Consider the following 20,950-nt stretch of genomic DNA (forward strand, 5'->3'; position numbering starts at 1 on the left):
AAGATCCACAAGATAGGGGTGAAAGTGATAAAATAAAAAAGAAAAATAAGGAACCGCTTAAGGAAACACCTCGTGCGGTCAGAGCAAGTTGACAAACACCTCGTGCAACAAATCAGAACAGAAGCAAGAAAAATGGTACTGGTCCCCCAACTGATCATCAACAAAGAAGGGATTGTTGTTGGAACGGTATTAGACGCTGGAAGACTTCCTCTTTAATGATGAATGTGAAAAGATCGGCCAGAAAAATGAGATCTACAGACCAACCTCTCCGTTCCCAATGCACTTCTTGCTTGGGAAAAGGTAACTCTGTATCTTCCTTTGCTAGTGATTTAAATAGTCAAATTGGGGATAAATGTTCCTTTAGTTCTATAGACTCTTTTGGAATTAAAGAATACGGGACTAAACTAGGGCTAGTATGGATGGAGAAACCTCCCTCCATCTAACTATCTCCCCCTTTTCCTTTTTCGAATTGCTTTTGTTATCCATGAAGACTATCTCATTAAACATAAGAAGTTTCAAGATCGGGAGTAAGGATAATGTTTTTGGTTGGGCTAAAAGATTATTTGTGAAAGAGCAACCAAGTTTCATTGCTTTACAAGAAACTAAGTTGCATCTTGTCGATATCAATTGGATCTTTTCTCTATGGGGTGGGTCAAATTGTAACTTCATTCAGAAGGAGATGTTAGGCAAATCAGGGGGACAACTTCTTATTTGGGATACTAACTTATTGGATGCAAAAGATGTAATCCACTCTGATTTCTTTATCGAAGTAAAAGGGACTTGGAAAAATTCGGGTTTAAATATCTTTGTCATTAACGTGTATGGTCCTCATGATGACATCAATAAACGTAGGTTTTGGGCTAGTCTACAAAAGTTAATTGACGATAATTGTGATGATGCGTTGCTTATTTGTGGTGATTTTAATGAAGTTAGGAACTCAAATGAAAGGCTAAATTGTGACTTTATTGAATATAGAGCTCGTGCTTTCAATGATTTTATCTCTTGTAACGTTTTGATTGATGTTCCTTTAGGCGGAAGAAACTTCACTCGTATAAGTGAAGATGGCTTGAAATTTAGTAAAATCAATAGATTTCTCGTTAACGACAAATTTCATAATGCATGGGTCGATCTCACGGCCATTGCATTAGAAAGACAATTCTCCGATCATTGCCCGATTGTGTTAAAAGATGAGTATAGAAATTTTGGGCCTAAACCGTTCAAAGTATTCGATGTTTGGTTTCATGATGAAAATATTGAAAGCATAATTAAGGAAACTTGGAAGAAAGATGTTGATAATATAAACCGAAAAGATTGTATCTTCAGAAATCGGTTAAAAAATGTTAAAAATGTGTTGAGAGAGCATTATGGAAAGAATAGTAACAAATTAGATGATGAAATTGAATGCTTGAAGGCGCAGGTTCAGCAGCTTGAATTAAAAGCGGATAGTAGGTCAATAAACAATGAAGAGTTGATTTTATGGCGTGAAAAAAGAAAGCAATGGTTAGAAAAAGATCGTACAAAAACCGAAATTCTAAAGCAAAAAGCAAGGGTTCGATGGATTCTTGAGGGTGATGAAAACACCACATTTTTTCACTCAATGATTCGTAGAAACAACACCAAAAATAATATACGAGGCTTAAAAATTAACGGTGTTTGGAACGATTCCCCTAAGGATATCAAAGATGAAACATTTGCTCATTTTAAGCGGATGTTTGAAGAACCTGATGTTGAGAGACCTTCCATTGAAAATCTTTCTTACCCAACTATATCAACTGTAACGACCCATCCTAATCCATCCGGACGAAGTCCATATCGATTATAAATGATTCACAACAGTTGGTTACATCGCGAGGTACTTGACCTCTATATGATACATCTTACAAACATTGCATTCGATTTTAAAAGACAATCTTTCTTTACAACGAAAGTTGATGACATGCATACCATTTCATAATATATTCAACTATAATTGACTTAATAGTAATCTTGATGAACTCTACGACTCGAATGCAACGTCTTTTGAAATATGTCATGAATGACTCCAAGTAATGTCCTTAAAATGAGCAAATGCACAGTGGAAGATTTATTGCATACCTGAGAATAAACATGCTTTCAAGTGTCAACCAAAAGGTTGGTGAGTTCATTAGTTTAACATAAATAATCATTTCATAATTTTAATAGACCACAAGATTTCATATTTCCATTTCTCATAACATACGTCCCATGCATAGAGACAAAAATATCATTCATATGAATTGAACACCTGGTAACCGACATTCACAATATGCATATAAGAATATCCCCATCATTCCGGGATCCTCCTTCAGACATGATATAAATTTCGAAGTACTAAAGCATCCGGTACTTTGGATGGGGCTTGTTGGGCCCGATAGATCTATCTTTAGGATTCGCGTCAATTAGGGTGTCTGTTCCATAATTCTTAGATTACCAGACTAAAAAGGGGCATATTCGGTTTAATAATCCAGCCATAGAATGTAGTTTTAAGTACTTGTGTCTATTTCGTCAAACATTTATAAAGCAGCGCATGTATTCTCAGTCCCAAAAATATATGTTGCAAAAGCATTTAAAAAGGGAGCAAATGAAACTCACCTAATGTATTTTGTAGTAAAAATACATAGAACGACATTGAACAAGTATAGGGTTGGCCTCGGATTCACGAACCTATATCATTTGTGTATATATATTAATACACATAATCGTAATCGAATAAATATATATAACTTTCTTAGTTATATCGTTTTTATGTTAATAATTTATATGTTCTATGTATTTACTATATATATTTTAACTAAATAAGATATTAAATTTGTTATGTTGTATATATTAATTTTATATATATATATATATATATATATATATATATATATATATATATATATATATATATATATATATATATATATATATATATATATATATATATATATATATATATGTAAATCATTTGTTTGTTATGACGGTATTTTAATAATACTAAGATAATATTTGAAGTAATATAATGACAATACTAATATTAAATATAATGATAACATTAGTAGTTTTAATAAGATTGATAATTTAATAATAATGGTAATAAAATTAATAATTTTGATATCATTTCATAATACTTAATAATAATAATTACTATAGCAATTTCATTACTTGTGATAATATTAATAACAATACTTATGTTAATCATAATCAAAATCTTCACGTTAAATTTCTAAACCAATAATTAAAGCTTGTATAACATCGATTTGTAATCCTAATCATAATAGTAATAGTAATACTTATATTGATAATAATCATCCTAATAATAATATTCAACGATAAAACTAGTGCTAGAAAGGTTTAATGATATTAATATTAATGATAATAACAATAATACTAAATAATATTACTTTTATTAACATTGTTAAAGGTAATTATAATAATAATAATACTTAAGTGACAATCTTTACAATAATAAATACTTTAATAATACTTATAATCGTGATAATAATAATAAGTGTTATAATACTAATAATAACAATAATATCAATGACAATAATAATAATCATAATAATAACGTTAATAATAATAATAATAATAATAATAATAATAATAATAATAATAATAATAATAATAATAATAATAATAATAATAATAATATAAATGATAATCAAAATAATAATAAATAATAATTGAAAACTACCTCTTGTAAAATGAGTTCCAAAAAGAAAGCAAGCCATTGCAAGGCTCGAACCCTTGACCACTTGCAAACCCGCTAACACCCTAAACCATGGCTCTGTCGCCTATTATCTATTTTAAACCCTTCTCCATTTCCTTATATCCCGTATTATTATTAGGTTTCTATTCTTCTTCCTCATCCTTATTTTCAATCGACAGAATCCAAATAACATTCATAACAGTAAATAAAAAAAACATTTCTATTCTGTAATTAAAACAGAAATATCAGTTTGTGACAAATTAACACAAAAATAAAGAAACAGCAACATGTTGCAGTCGCGAAGAAAAAGAGAAAAAAAAATTAAATAAGCAACTCAAACGTGATTTTTGAATGCAAGATCATTTTGGACCAAACTTATAACACGAAGTAGGTTTTAATTCACTCCTAGAACCTTTATCACCCATCAATTTATCTTGCATACTAAAAACGAATTCCAATTTCTCTCAAGAACAATTTAGTTAACTTTTGTAATTAAGGTTTGACCTCCAAATTGGAATTGGATAGAAAGAATTTGACATTGAGCTTTTGCAGATAGATTGATTGAACAATTCCTAACAAAATTGCATTTAAGGATTTTGAAATTTCATTTGATTTCGAATTATGAATGAAAAGGTGAAGGTACAGAGAAGTCGACGGGTTTTATGGAATTTTTGGTTTTAATAAATCGAATTTGCAGAATATAGATATATAGTTCAAGTTGTTGATGGATATTGTAACAATAGTCGATCTAATTTGTTCTGTACTGGAAGTGATATCGACATTCAAATTAATCAGAAAGTAGATTAATTAAATAAAATAAATAAAAGTGTAATAGATTTTTAACTTCATCTGCTAGAAATTGAATTTTATGTGATGTAAAGGATTAAGACTCGTAACAACCTTGGGACAGAAACAAAAGAGTAACACAATCCGATCATGACACATCAGAAAGCGATTCTGTATGGTTTTGTTTACATTTATTAATATAATTAATGAATATAATTAAATATATTACTAATAATAATATTATTAGTATTATTGGAAATAAAAATACTGATAATTTATAATAACAGGAAATAATAATAAAAATAATATTACTAATACTAAAAATAATAGGAATAATAATAATGATTATAATATCACTTATTTATAATAATTAATGATAATTTTGATAAATTTGATAATAATCAATAACAATAACAAAATGATAATAATAATAATATTATTGATAATCCTAATAATAATACTGATATTATTAATAATGGTAATAGAAATATTAATAGTTTTATAATGATAAATACTTATAATACTGATATTAATATTAATTAATAATAATGCTAATTATAATGATACTAATATTATTGAATATAATAATAGTATTAGTAATAACAATACTATAACCATTATATATATATTAAACTCATATTTATAGATTTTATATATATTTAAAGTAATATTAATACTACTAGTATTGACTTTAATATTAAAAGTAATAACAATATTATTCTAACAATTATAATTATATTTTTATTACATATATTATTACTTATGTAATATTTATTAGTAATATAATATATCATACAATAATTTTTATTGATTATTTAATATTTTCTAAGATATATATATATATATATATATATATATCACAATATATTAGAAGTCATATATATTTATATATAGATTAATTTTTAATAAATAATTAATGATTCTGTTTTATATTTCTTTTCATTTTTAACTCAAATGATTAAATTAAATTTTTATTAATTCAAAAATATTATATATTCACTTTTATTTAGTATATATATATATATATATATATATATATATATATATATATATATATATATATATATATTTACATTTTTATATACACGCAACTGTTCGTGAATCGTCGGTCATAGTCAATGGTTAATTGAACACGTGAATATAGTTTTCAAAGTTTTTGAGATTTCAACATTATAGATTTTGCTTATCGTGTCGGAATCATATAAAGATTAAAGTTTAAATTTGATCGTAAATTTCCGGGTCATCACAGTACCTACCCGTTAAAAGAAATTTCGTCCCGAAATTTGATCGAGGTCGTATAGATAACTAAAAAAATTGTTTTCATGACGAATATGAGTTGGTAACTAGAGTTTTTGTGAAGACCTCGACCTTATCCTCCCGGACGTAGTCTTCAACAGTTGGTCCCATTGCGATGATCGTCTCCGAATAATATCTTTAAAGTGAGCAAATGCACAGCGGAAGACTTAATTCGTACCTGAGAATAACATGCTTTAAAAAGTCAACATAAAGTTGGTGAGATATATAGGTTTGATGCTAGCAGCGTTATAACTATGGAGCACAAGATTTAATATGTAAACATTTTAATAAAAATATTCTAAGTGGTTGAGCACTTGGTAACCATACTTAACATTTAACCACGTCGCATATTCCCTTTATTATGAAATCTTACTACACCGTACCAAGTGTAGTCACGAAACGAAGTACTGTGCAACCGTTGAATACTGGTCGTCCAGTCCGGTTGGGGTTGTCAGGCCCGATAGATCTATCAACAGGATTCGCGTTTACAATACTGCTGTAAATAATAGTTACCAAGCTACAGGGAAGTATGCCAGTGGTACAACTCAACGTAGAATATATTTTTCAGTTACTTGTGTCCATATCGTAAAACATAAAATACATGTATTCTCATCCCGAAATATTTAGAGTTTAAAAGTGGGACTATATACTCACCTAATGTATTTTGTAGTAAAAATACATATAACACCGTTGGTAACTTATAAGGTTGGCCTTCGATTCACGAACCTATTTAATTATATATTTATGTATTGATTAATATCTATTTAACAAATAAAGTCGATTTACAGTGTACCTCATTCCTAATGCTCGAGACTAATATGCAAAAGTTAATAAAAATTCGTTTGACTCAAAAAGGACTTCCAAAAACCTTTACAAAATTATAACCGTTTACATATATTTAAATATAACAAATTTTATAGTTTAAAATATTTTACAAAATTTATTAAAGCAAATATAATGCATTTATTGATAAATAAGACTTTATGTATACCAAAATATTAAGTTAATAATTCATAATAATATTTTCAAAAATTAATTCATAATTAAATATCGTTGTTATATATTTTCAAATATTTTATAAAATTCTTTAAGGTAACTATAAAATTTTATGACTAAAACCTTTTTATAAAAATATACCAAATGTTAAGTTAATATTTTAGAATAACAATATTTTCATAAATATAATATTTCTAATAAAAATAATAATTTTAGTGTTAATGAACATAAATTGATAGTTTCATTAATAATAATAATCAAAATGATAGTTTAATAGTTTTTGATAAAAATATTAGTTATCTTTAAATATTCCTAATAACAATTATGATAATATTTTGATAATAATAATTATAATAATAATAATGATTTTAACGACGTCGTAATAAAAATATTCATTTTTAATAATTTGTACAAAAGTTCCATTGGTTATGACTTCAAATCCGTCCGTCGAATCCATTCGACATCTAAATGAAAAGTTTATAGTTTTTCGCCACCTTTCCAAAAACATATTATTCATATACCTTATCTTAACCGCAGAGGTAACTAATTCAGATTCTATCCTATTATATATTTTGACAAAAATAAATAAATAAATATGCTTGATCCTAAATTCTCGAGCACTAGTCAGGAATACACTAAAAGTAAATAAAAGTCAAGTTTAGTGTGCTCACGTATCAATATTGAGATTCAATATTGCAGGAAAGGTATATAAACGCCGCAAAGATAATAAACACTAGTTTGTCTCGCGAGCAAAACCCCCGATCCATACCCATAACTTCCATAGCTATGACCCATAATCTCCTTAATTTTATCCCACTCATGAAACTAGTTTTGGAACACTTAGGCAGAACCCCGTCATATCATTTTGCGCTTATTTATTATTAATGATGCTACTAATTGAGAGATTAACATCACTAATCTTAAATCTTAACCTTATTAATAATCATAATAATAAGATTAATTAATTTCTAATATTAAAAATAATAATAATAATTAAAATGTAAGTATTTACGGAGTAATATAATCCTTGTCTTACAAAGTAATGAAAAAGAAAATTATGAATATGTTATGAGTATGTATACGTGTGTGTTTGTGTTAGTAAAGTGGTTAAGCCCAAAGACAGATATCTTGCTCACTTTATAGCCAGTTGGTGAAAAGCCTTCCAGCTGTCTTCCACCATTTCAAACGAATCCGATGTTTAGATATTTATTTTAATATATTTAATATTTATAATTAATTAAATATTATATTATATTTACGTTAGTAGTAAAAATGTAATTTTTTACAAAAATTACTTTTACGTTGTCACTCCACCAATGTTCCGGTTCCGGTTTTTCCAAAATAAGTTTTGTACGCGAACAAAACTAACAGTTTACGTTTTGGGACTCATACCTTTATCAAAATAATGGGTTTTTAATTATAAAAACAATCCCATTAAAAATATAACTTAACCTTTTGAATATTGTGGTCATTTACTCGTATAATTCAAAGTTTAATTATTTGTCAAAATATATTTTTAAATTGAAAACGTTTAATATTGTTTTGTAAAATACATATATATATTTAATGAACACGTTTTATTAAACAAAAACACAGACTATTTGCCAAAAGGTTTCTAGAATATCCCGACTATCAAAATAACGTTAAAACATTTAATCTAATTAAAATGACTCGTATATAATTTGACAGATACAATTTCAGATACTTATATAATTAAATTATCTTTTACTTTCGCCGATAAACATAATAATCTTATATCGAAACCTAGTGTTATATATCTAATACTTTATTAACGTTATCAAATAATAAGTATATATCGTATACGCACATAAACGTTCGTGAATCGTCAGGCTTGGTCAAAAGGGTAACTAATCTTCCAGATATAGATTTCAGACTTTCTAGACTCAACATTAGGGTTTTTGCTTATCGTGTCGGAAACATATAGAGTTTAGGGTTTAAATTTGGTCGGAAATTTCCGGGTCGTTACAGTACCCACCCGTTAAAGAAATTTCGTCCCCGAAATTTGGTAGAGGTTGTCATAAATAACAACATGAATGTTTTCATGACGAATATGAGGTGATAACGGAGTTTTATCATTATTGAGAGATATAGATAAAATATTTCGATCATGTGAAGCGTACGAGCGAAGCTATCACAAAAGAGAATGAAATGAGTAATATGGTATCGTTTTAATTGATGACGTGGTTATGAGTGATTTCCGAAATTTAAGAAAATCTTTTGTAATAAGATTTGATTCTTCGGTGATTTAAGAAACAGGATCTCCTTTAAGTTAATGCGGCAAATCTGTTGTGATTTCTTTGTCGGATATTTCACTTATAAAACTACTCTTTCTCCTATTTGCTGCGATTTATACTCTAGTTTCTATTTTGAAGCTTCATTCTTTCATTTCCTCTTTCCGTTCTCAAGCCAAGCGGGTAATGGTTCGAAATTTGTAGGTATAAGATTTGGGATGAACATGGCTAATGTTCTCAGAAAGGAATGGTAATGGTACGATTTTAATTTGTCAAATTACCAGAATATTTCAGAAAAATTAGAGTTATCAGGGTGATACGTTCTAATATGTTTGGAGATTGGATAAAATGTAAGAGCCGTGTAATATGACACATGATGATGGTATTGTGAATCATCACATTCCATTAGAAACTTAACATGACTTACTATAATATAATGAAGTTGATCAAGTTTCATTATATTATACTAATTCATGCATCAGTTCCCAACACTGCTTAAGAACATTCCTATTTCAAACTCGAAAATTTCAGAATTTAGAAACTAACACAGTTTCTTTTATATTGTAACGCAGATATTACGGAATGATGTCAGATAAGGATAGTTGTGAAAATGTCTACAACAATATGAAGAATATGTATAACTGAAGATATGAAGATATCTTATAATATCTAAGATAAGATATTGATGAAGAATATCATCTGAAAAGGTTTAGAATAAGGAGTAGGGTTCTTACTAACGATTTTAGTAGGCACTGAATCGTTTGAATTCGTCGGGTTTAGTTTTCATGATTTGCCCACTGTCTCCTTCATACTTTGCTCAATCCGTTTTTCAGCTTCAACACTCCTATTTTTTTCTGGCTTTTCCAACATATTGTACTTCATCGTAAACTTTTGACTATTAAGGTCGTTTATGGTTTTTGCTGCTTTATCAGTATTTCAAGAACTACTTCATAGTCCAGGATGTTTTTCAGAAACTTCACATTTGAAATATGTAATTCTTAGGGATAAACGTTTTCGGTATAACTGGAAAAGTGTTACGAGATTTTCAAATTACTAGTTGCGGATTCCGCCGAAAAGATAACGATCTGCTGATGGTGTTTGTGAGATATAAAAGGTTCTCCGGTAACTACGGCGAGAGATCAAGGTATAAATGTCGAGATTATAATGAAAGTAGTCTCACTGAGAAGTCGAAGTGGAGCTGTGACAAAATTAGATACTTTAAAAGGAATCATGAGGTTGTTTTTGAATGATAAGGAATCTGTCGCGGATACGTTTTAACTATATCTTCGGTTTCAAAAGTTTTTCAGGTGCATAACTGTATGCATAAATCTTTCTCCCATAGACGAGGTGCGGCTGGTTAAACTTCTCGATCGAGGTGTTTTCAAGAATCATGAAAAGATTTGAATGCGAATTGTAATTGTCAAGATACGAATGCGGTTTAAGATAAAATCAAATGGCAAACTTGAAGATTTATTTAGTTTCATATGTTATAATCAATATTTTAATTCATTTTAATTGTCCAAAGTTAGCAGTCCAATAGTCCGATTGTCCAATTGTCCAATATATTCATATATAATTTAATATATAATATTCGAATTAAATAATACGTATCGTGACCCGTGTACCGGTCTCAGTGTCGATCACAACTCAAAGTATATATATATTTTGGAATCAACTCCGACCCTGTATAGCCAACTCCCACCTTCACATATAGAGTGTCTACGGTTGTTCCGAAATATATATATATAGATGGGTCAATATGATAAGTCGAAACCTTGCATACGTGTCCCGTTATTTAAAATGCGTAAAATAAATAAATATATATCATGACCCATTATACAACGTGTTGTCTCAGAATTTATCCGACGTATTGTTGTACATGTGTCCCGACGGTATGTACAGTGCAGAAATTAAAATTGCGAGAATGTAAATTGCGATAAATTAAATGTTAATCAGTTAGCTGGGAACAGTTAGCCGGAACAGTTAGCGTAGAATCCTAACCAAATTTCAGTTAGTTAAACCGTTTGTTTCTAACAAATTTTATTTTGTCCAATGTTTTCTTCGTTATGCCACTTGTTGGATTCTGATAGATCAAAATCCAAATATGAAATTTGAATAAAAATGGTTATTTTGGGGTGAGCGAATACGAATATCGGTGGTTATAAGTAGGATAATAGATGACCTTTGAATCAGATTCGAAGGATGTACAGTGTAACTTATTAATGTGAAATCCAAATATTCCTCGGGTACTACCCACCCGTTAAAATATTTTCATCATTAACAGTTTGTACAAGAGAATTTTTAATTACAATCTTTATGAAAATATACTTGCATATATATTTTCTTCAGATGTAATTATGGATTTAATGAATCAATAAGATATTAAACTCATTTGATTTACCGTTAATACTAGATTACATGATCTCTAAAACATTAGAGATTACATAATCACCATGTCGAACGAATATATATGAGGTAGAACGTTACGTAAAGCGAAGGTAATCAATGTATAACGATATATAGAACGAAGATTATACTTGAAGTACAGATGATGATATTGAGGCGTGTGACGTTGATATCCGAGGTTCAGATTGTGATGTTGAGGTTCACGACGTGGTTGAGTTTGAGGGTAATAAGGGTACTGTCGGCGTTGATGATGCTGGTATGAATTATGCTGCTGGTGCTGCTGCTGGTGTTCGTAACCTTCGCACCAGGTTCTCCAAAGTCGTCACACGAGCGCGTAGTTTGTTAACTTCTTCTAGTACTACGAAATGATTGACGGTTGAGACGAGCGGTTAAGTAAGATTCGAAATATAGGATAATATATAATCGTGACGGGATACTCTAGAAATGAGAGGGTAAATGGTTTCTCGAACAGGTTCGCCGGTAAGTGCTTTCAGGTTCATCGCCAAGAGGGCAATTTGGTGAATGAGAAGGATCTTCGATGTGAAATGATTTTCGAATATAGAATGATATTCTAACTTTATAGAATATCTATATATAATACTAAAGATTTCGTAGTCTACAGAGGAACCTACGGCATATGACAAGCAAGTCTACAGATGCGCTAAGATATGAATTTTTTTTTTTTTTTTTTTTTTGTCTATACACTATCGATGCACAAAATGCAGTAAGACGTGTCTAGACTAAAGAATGATAAGCAGGCAATTTCCCTAAGGATGATAAGCATATGGTTTCCGACTAGAAATGATAAGCAAAACTTTTTGACAAGTAGACACGGTCAAAGTCCAGACTCACTAATGTATCCTAACAACTACCAGTTAGACACACTAATGCAAGGTCTGGTTCGCTAAGACCAACGCTCTGATACCACCTGTGAAGACCTCGACCTTATCCTCCCGGACGTAGTCTTCAACAGTTGGTCCCATTACGATGATCGTCTCCGAATAATATCTTTAAAGTGAGCAAATGCACAGCGGAAGACTTAATTCGTACCTGAGAATAACATGCTTTAAAAAGTCAACATAAAGTTGGTGAGATATATAGGTTTGATGCTAGCAGCGTTATAACTATGGAGCACAAGATTTAATATGTAAACATTTTAATAAAAATATTCTAAGTGGTTGAGCACTTGGTAACCATACTTAACATTTAATCACGTCGCATATTCCCTTTATTATGAAATCTTACTACACCGTACCAAGTGTAGTCACGAAACGAAGTACTGTGCAACCGTTGAATACTGGTCGTCCAGTCCGGTTGGGGTTGTCAGGCCCGATAGATCTATCAACAGGATTCGCGTTTACAATACTGCTGTAAATAATAGTTACCAAGCTACAGGGAAGTATGCCAGTGGTACAACTCAACGTAGAATATATTTTTCAGTTACTTGTGTCCATATCGTAAAACATAAAATACATGTATTCTCATCCCGAAATATTTAGAGTTTAAAAGTGGGACTATATACTCACCTAATGTATTTTGTAGTAAAAATACATATAACACCGTTGGTAACTTATAAGGTTGGCCTTCGATTCACGAACCTATTTAATTATATATTTATGTATTGATTAATATCTATTTAACAAATAAAGTCGATTTACAGTGTACCTCATTCCTAATGCTCGAGACTAATATGCAAAAGTTAATAAAAATTCGTTTGACTCAAAAAGGACTTCCAAAAACCTTTACAAAATTATAACCGTTTACATATATTTAAATATAACAAATTTTATAGTTTAAAATATTTTACAAAATTTATTAAAGCAAATATAATGCATTTATTGATAAATAAGACTTTATGTATACCAAAATATTAAGTTAATAATTCATAATAATATTTTCAAAAATTAATTCATAATTAAATATCGTTGTTATATATTTTCAAATATTTTATAAAATTCTTTAAGGTAACTATAAAATTTTATGACTAAAACCTTTTTATAAAAATATACCAAATGTTAAGTTAATATTTTAGAATAACAATATTTTCATAAATATAATATTTCTAATAAAAATAATAATTTTAGTGTTAATGAACATAAATTGATAGTTTCATTAATAATAATAATCAAAATGATAGTTTAATAGTTTTTGATAAAAATATTAGTTATCTTTAAATATTCCTAATAACAATTATGATAATATTTTGATAATAATAATTATAATAATAATAATGATTTTAACGACGTCGTAATAAAAATATTCATTTTTAATAATTTGTACAAAAGTTCCATTGGTTATGACTTCAAATCCGTCCGTCGAATCCATTCGACATCTAAATGAAAAGTTTATAGTTTTTCGCCACCTTTCCAAAAACATATTATTCATATACCTTATCTTAACCGCAGAGGTAACTAATTCAGATTCTATCCTATTATATATTTTGACAAAAATAAATAAATAAATATGCTTGATCCTAAATTCTCGAGCACTAGTCAGGAATACACTAAAAGTAAATAAAAGTCAAGTTTAGTGTGCTCACGTATCAATATTGAGATTCAATATTGCAGGAAAGGTATATAAACGCCGCAAAGATAATAAACACTAGTTTGTCTCGCGAGCAAAACCCCCGATCCATACCCATAACTTCCATAGCTATGACCCATAATCTCCTTAATTTTATCCCACTCATGAAACTAGTTTTGGAACACTTAGGCAGAACCCCGTCATATCATTTTGCGCTTATTTATTATTAATGATGCTACTAATTGAGAGATTAACATCACTAATCTTAAATCTTAACCTTATTAATAATCATAATAATAAGATTAATTAATTTCTAATATTAAAAATAATAATAATAATTAAAATGTAAGTATTTACGGAGTAATATAATCCTTGTCTTACAAAGTAATGAAAAAGAAAATTATGAATATGTTATGAGTATGTATACGTGTGTGTTTGTGTTAGTAAAGTGGTTAAGCCCAAAGACAGATATCTTGCTCACTTTATAGGCAGTTGGTGAAAAGCCTTCCAGCTGTCTTCCACCATTTCAAACGAATCCGATGTTTAGATATTTATTTTAATATATTTAATATTTATAATTAATTAAATATTATATTATATTTACGTTAGTAGTAAAAATGTAATTTTTTACAAAAATTACTTTTACGTTGTCACTCCACCAATGTTCCGGTTCCGGTTTTTCCAAAATAAGTTTTGTACGCGAACAAAACTAACAGTTTACGTTTTGGGACTCATACCTTTATCAAAATAATGGGTTTTTAATTATAAAAACAATCCCATTAAAAATATAACTTAACCTTTTGAATATTGTGGTCATTTACTCGTATAATTCAAAGTTTAATTATTTGTCAAAATATATTTTTAAATTGAAAACGTTTAATATTGTTTTGTAAAATACATATATATATTTAATGAACACGTTTTATTAAACAAAAACACAGACTATTTGCCAAAAGGTTTCTAGAATATCCCGACTATCAAAATAACGTTAAAACATTTAATCTAATTAAAATGACTCGTATATAATTTGACAGATACAATTTCAGATACTTATATAATTAAATTATCTTTTACTTTCGCCGATAAACATAATAATCTTATATCGAAACCTAGTGTTATATATCTAATACTTTATTAACGTTATCAAATAATAAGTATATATCGTATACGCACATAAACGTTCGTGAATCGTCAGGCTTGGTCAAAAGGGTAACTAATCTTCCAGATATAGATTTCAGACTTTCTAGACTCAACATTAGGGTTTTTGCTTATCGTGTCGGAAACATATAGAGTTTAGGGTTTAAATTTGGTCGGAAATTTCCGGGTCGTTACAGTTTTATCATCATTGAGTAATATAGATAAAATAATTTGATTACGCGAGGAGTATAAGTGAAGCTATCGCAAGAGAGTGAAATGAGTAAATGTGGATTCGTTTTAACCGATGACGTAGTTATGATTGGTTTTCGAAATTTAAGGGATTTAAAGAAAATCTTCATAATAAGATTTGGTTCTTTGGTGATTAAGGAAATCAGGATCTCCTTTGATTAAATGCAATAATCTGTTTCGATTTCTCTGTCGGATTTTTCACTATAAATCCACCTCCTTCTTTTCCTTATTTTTCATATCTCACATCTTCTATTCTTTCTCCTCAATTCATACCTTAAAACATTCGTCATTATGCTTCATCCCGTTTTGATCCTTGATATACTTCTAACTTTCATATCTGTCATTCTTCTCTTTCATCTACCACCGGAGGATTTTATTTACTTCTACTATTATCTTGGGGTTATAGTGTTATTAATTTTCCCGTGTCTTTACGTTGCAATACGTATTGATATACACGGTTTGTAAATTATGTGTTGTTCTAGAGGTTTATATCTTTCCTTATATTTCGATGTCCCTGCTTCTGTCTTCTATAATCATTGTCATCCACAGTTAATGTCCCCTCATATTTGCTGCGGTTTATACCCCCATTTACACTCCGAAACTTCATTCTTTCGTTTCATCTTCTTACCATTAAGCATCGCATGTAATGGTCCAGAATTCATAGGTATGAAGTTTTAGATGAACATAGTTAATGTTCTAAGAATAAAATCGTAATGGCATGATCTTGATTTGGTAAATTACCAGAATATCCGGAAGATAGAACTATCAAGGAGACATATTCTTAATATGTTTGGAGATTGGATAGAATGTAAGAGTCGTGTAAATGGCACATGATGACGGTATGTTCTGTGAATCATCACGTTCCATTAGAAACTCAGCAATAATTACTGTAATATAATCACGTTGATCAAGTGTCATTATATTATACTAACTCATGCATCAGTTCCCAACATTACTTCAATAACTTTCATATTTTAAGCTCGAAAGTTTACAGAATATAGAAACTAACAGTTTCTATATGATGTAACACTGATAGTACGAAGAGATTAATGATTTCAGATAAGAATAGTTATAAAAATATCTCCAGAAATATGGAGGATATTTATAATGAAAGATACTATAATATCTCGGAATATCTAAGATCAGAGGATGATAGAAACTATTGTCTGCAAGGGTTTAGAGTAATGAGCAAGATATTCACTAAAGACCTTAGCAGACATTGAATCATTTAGATTCTTTGAAGTCAAACTTATTCTTTGTGATTTGTCCATGGCTTTCTTCATAGTTTCGCATAATCTGCTTTTCGGTACTAAATTTTCATTGAATGTTTCCATTATAATGATACACAGGAAGCACGAAGAGGTATATAATTTCGGACGAGAATATTTATGAAAATATCCTCAGAAATATCGAAGATATTGATGATGATATTTTGGAATTTCTAAGTTCGATGGTTGATGGAGAAAGATTTTTTTTTTCCGTAAGATTTTAACATGACTTCGGAGCAAGATAGTCTCTAAAGATTTCAACGGATCCAGAATTATCTGGATTCTTTGAATATAGGGTATGGTCCTTGTATTTGTCCTTGGTCTCCTTCATGGTTAACTCTATCCGTTTTCCAGTTCCAACGTTTCTGAGCTTTTTCAACATATTATTCTTTATCATCAAACTTCTGACGACTAAGGTCGTTTACGGTTGCCTACAGTTTCTGCTGCTTCATTCAGCTTTTTCAACATTCAGAGTATCGATTCGTAAACTGGGTGCCTTTTCAAAATTTCAGAATTGAAGATCGTAATTATAGGAGATAATTGTTATATGTATACATATAACTATTGATGTAGAAATGCTACGAGATTTAAAATACTGATTGCTGATTCCCAATAATTGGTATGGCAATTATTGTTACAGGGTATAGATGAATACAAGATGGGGTTTCAATGAATATAAAGATTTTTCGAAAAGTCTAAATTCATTGAAGTTGCTGGTAATTTTACTGCTGATGTGGTGAAATATAAACGGTTCTCCGATAACGATGATGACAGGCAAACTTATATATCGAGGTTATAATAAGGCTAATTCGAATGGAAGTTGAAGTTGATTTGTTGAAGCTGTGATAAAATTGGCTAATTTGAAAAAGAGTTACAATGTTATTTTTGGTAATAACAATGCCAAAGGAGCTAACACAGACACGTGTTAAACTTTTACTTAGGGTTCGGGAGTTTTCAGGTGCATAACTATATTCGTCAATCTTTTCTTCCATAGATGAAGTGCGGTTGGTTCATCCTTTCAATTGAGGTGTTTTTAAGAATCATGAAAGGTTTGAACGCAGATTAGAATTGTCAAGATACAAATGAGGTTTAAGATGAAATCAAGTGGCAAACTTGAAGAATTATTTAGTTTCATATGTTATAATTAATATTTTAATTCATTTTAATTGTCCAATGTTGATAGTCCACAGTTAGCAGTGTACAAATAATAATTCATATATAAGTTACTTTATAATATTCGAATTAATTAATACGTATCGTGACCCGTGTACATGTCTCAGACTCGATCACAACTCAAACTTATATATATTATTATAGAATCAACCTCAACCCTGTATGGAGAACTCGATCATTACTGCATATAGAGTGTCTATGGTTATTCCAAATAATATATATAGATGGGTCGATATGATATGTCAAAACATTGTATACATGTCCCGATATTTAAAGTGCGTAAAATAAATAACAGAAATTAAATGATAATAAATAAAGTGCGTAAAGTAAATAACAGAAAATTAAATGACGATAAATAAAATTGTGAGAATGTAAATTGCGATAATTAAATTGTGATAAATAAAATGTAATCAGTTAGCTAGGAACAATTAGTTAGGAACAGTTAGCGTGGATTCTTAACAAAATTTCTCATAGTTAATCTGTTTGTTTCTAACAAATTTTATTTTGTCAAATGTTTTCTTCATTATGCCACTTGTTAGATTCTGATAAAGCAAAATCTCAATATGAAATTGGATGAATATGGTTATTCTGTGGTGAACGGATTTGTATATCGATGGATGTAAGTAGGATAGTAAAAGACTGTTGAATCAGATTCGAAGAACGTACAATGTAACTTATTAATGTGAAATCTAAATATTCCTCGGGTATTACCTACCCGTTAAAATATTTTCACCATTAACAGTTTGTACAATAAAACTTTTAATTACCATCTTTATGAAAACATATATACATATATATTTTCTTCAGACGTAATCATGGATTTAATGAGTCAATGTGATATTAAACTCATCAGATTTACGGCTAGAACTAGAGTACATAATCTCTAAAACATTAGAGATTATATAATCGCCATGAAGGACGAAGATAGTTTATGTAGAACGATTCGTAGAACGATGATTATGCTAGAGGTATAGACTACGAGGTTGAGACATGTGATGATGTTGTTGTGGTTGGTACTGGTTATGCTGCTGGTGCTGCTGATGGTGGTACTGTTGCTGTCGGTGCTACAAGTGTTGTTGGTGCTGAGGTTGGTGATGATGTTGGTGTAGTAAGTATAGCTTGTAGATCACGCACCATTTTTGTCAGGTTTTCTATCCTACCCTCTATCATTTCTATCCATCCACTCATCTGATTCGATAGATCTTGATTATCAATTCGAAGTTCCCTAACTTCTTCTAATATTCCCCTTCTATTGGTATTCGAAAGTAGAGGTTGAATATTTTCTGAGATTGCAGTAACGCGACATTCGAGGTGAAAAACTTTAGCAAGAAGGGTGAATACAGTGTTGCGCATAGGTTCACCTGTGAGTACATCGTTTTCTCCAATGTTAGGAGGTAAGTTTGGTTCGCGATAGGGCTTGCCTTCTTCATTTCTCCATCGAGTGAGTAAGTCTCGGACCCACCCCCATCTCCTCCAGAAAGAAAAATAACTAAATGGTTGAGGCACTTCTGGTTCATTGACTTCGGAGTCTGCTTCAATATACATCTCAAAATCGCTTCCGAAACTAATGGAATCCAAGCTAGGTGTAGGATCCATCTCTCACGATCAGTTAAAGGGTTTTGATATGAAATGATTTTCGAATATCGAATGATATTCTAATTATATATAGAATATCTATACATACTTCCAAAGATCCTATGAATTACGGAGAAAATTAAGGAAACGTGTCAGATAAAGTTTACAGTGACAGATACGATAAGATATGGATTTTGACTATACACTATTCATGCAATCATTGCAGTAAGATGTGTCTAGACAAAGAATGATAAGCAGGTAATTTCCTAAGGATAATAAGTAGATGATTGTCGACACAAATGATAAGCAAAACTTTTGACATGCAGACACGGTCGAAGTCCAGACTTACTAATGCATCCTAACGACTTATCAGTTAGACACACTAATGCAGACCTGGTTCGCTAAGACCACCGCTCTGATACCAACTGTAATGACCCGTCCTAATCCATCCGGACGAAGTCCATATCGATTATAAACGATTCACAACAGTTGGTTACATCGCGAGGTACTTGACCTCTATATGATACATCTTACAAACATTGCATTCGATTTTAAAAGACAATCTTTCTTTACAATGAAAGTTGACAACATGCATACCATTTCATAATATACCCAACTATAATTGACTTAATAGTAATCTTGATGAACTCGACGACTCGAATGCAACGTCTTTTGAAATATGCCATGAATGACTCCAAGTAATGTCCTTAAAATGAGCAAATGCACAGCGGAAGATTTATTGCATACCTGAGAATAAACATGCTTTCAAGTGTCAACCAAAAGGTTGGTGAGTTCATTAGTTTAACATAAATAATCATTTCATAATTTTAATAGACCACAAGATTTCATATTTCCATTTCTCATAACATACGACCCATGCATAGAGACAAAAATATCATTCATATGGATTGAACACCTGGTAACCGACATTCACAATATGCATATAAGAATATCCCCATCATTCCGGGATCCTCCTTCGGACATGATATAAATTTCGAAGTACTAAAGCATCCGGTACTTTGGATGGGGCTTGTTGGGCCCGATAGATCTATCTTTAGGATTCGCGTCAATTAGGTTGTCTGTTCCCTAATTCTTAGATTACCAGACTAAAAAGGGGCATATTCGGTTTAATAATCCAGCCATAGAATGTAGTTTTAAGTACTTGTGTCTATTTTGTCAAACATTTATAAAGCAGCGCATGTATTCTCAGTCCCAAAAATATATGTTGCAAAAGTATTTAAAAAGGGAGCAAATGAAACTCACCTAATGTATTTTGTAGTAAAAATACATAGAACGACATTGAACAAATATAGGGTTGGCCTCGGATTCACGAACCTATATCATTTGTGTATATATATTAATACACATAATCGTAATCGAATAAATATATATAACTTTCTTAGTTATATCGTTTTTATGTTAATAATTTATATGTTCTATGTATTTATTATATATATTTTAACTAAATAAGATATTAAGTTTGTTATGTTGTATATATTAATTATATTTCTATATTTATATATATATATATGTAAATCATTTGTTTGTTAAGATGGTATTTTAATTATACTAAGATAATA

At 29.9% G+C, this 20,950-nt stretch overlaps 1 protein-coding gene across 1 annotated transcript in view; it reads left to right on the forward strand.

Annotated features, from left to right (window-relative positions):
- Window positions 1-484: 484 nt before the first annotated feature.
- The window catches only part of LOC139854924 (uncharacterized), a 33,962-nt gene continuing 13,496 nt past the window's right edge, over window positions 485-20,950 (forward strand). Inside the window, exon 1 of the mRNA XM_071844195.1 lies at window positions 485-1,774. Within this exon, the coding sequence (XP_071700296.1) occupies window positions 485-1,774 (1,290 nt within the window). The remainder of the gene's footprint in view (window positions 1,775-20,950) is intronic.

The sequence above is a fragment of the Rutidosis leptorrhynchoides genome, chromosome 6, assembly GCF_046630445.1.
Source record: "Rutidosis leptorrhynchoides isolate AG116_Rl617_1_P2 chromosome 6, CSIRO_AGI_Rlap_v1, whole genome shotgun sequence".
Taxonomy (NCBI): Eukaryota; Viridiplantae; Streptophyta; class Magnoliopsida; order Asterales; family Asteraceae; genus Rutidosis; species Rutidosis leptorrhynchoides.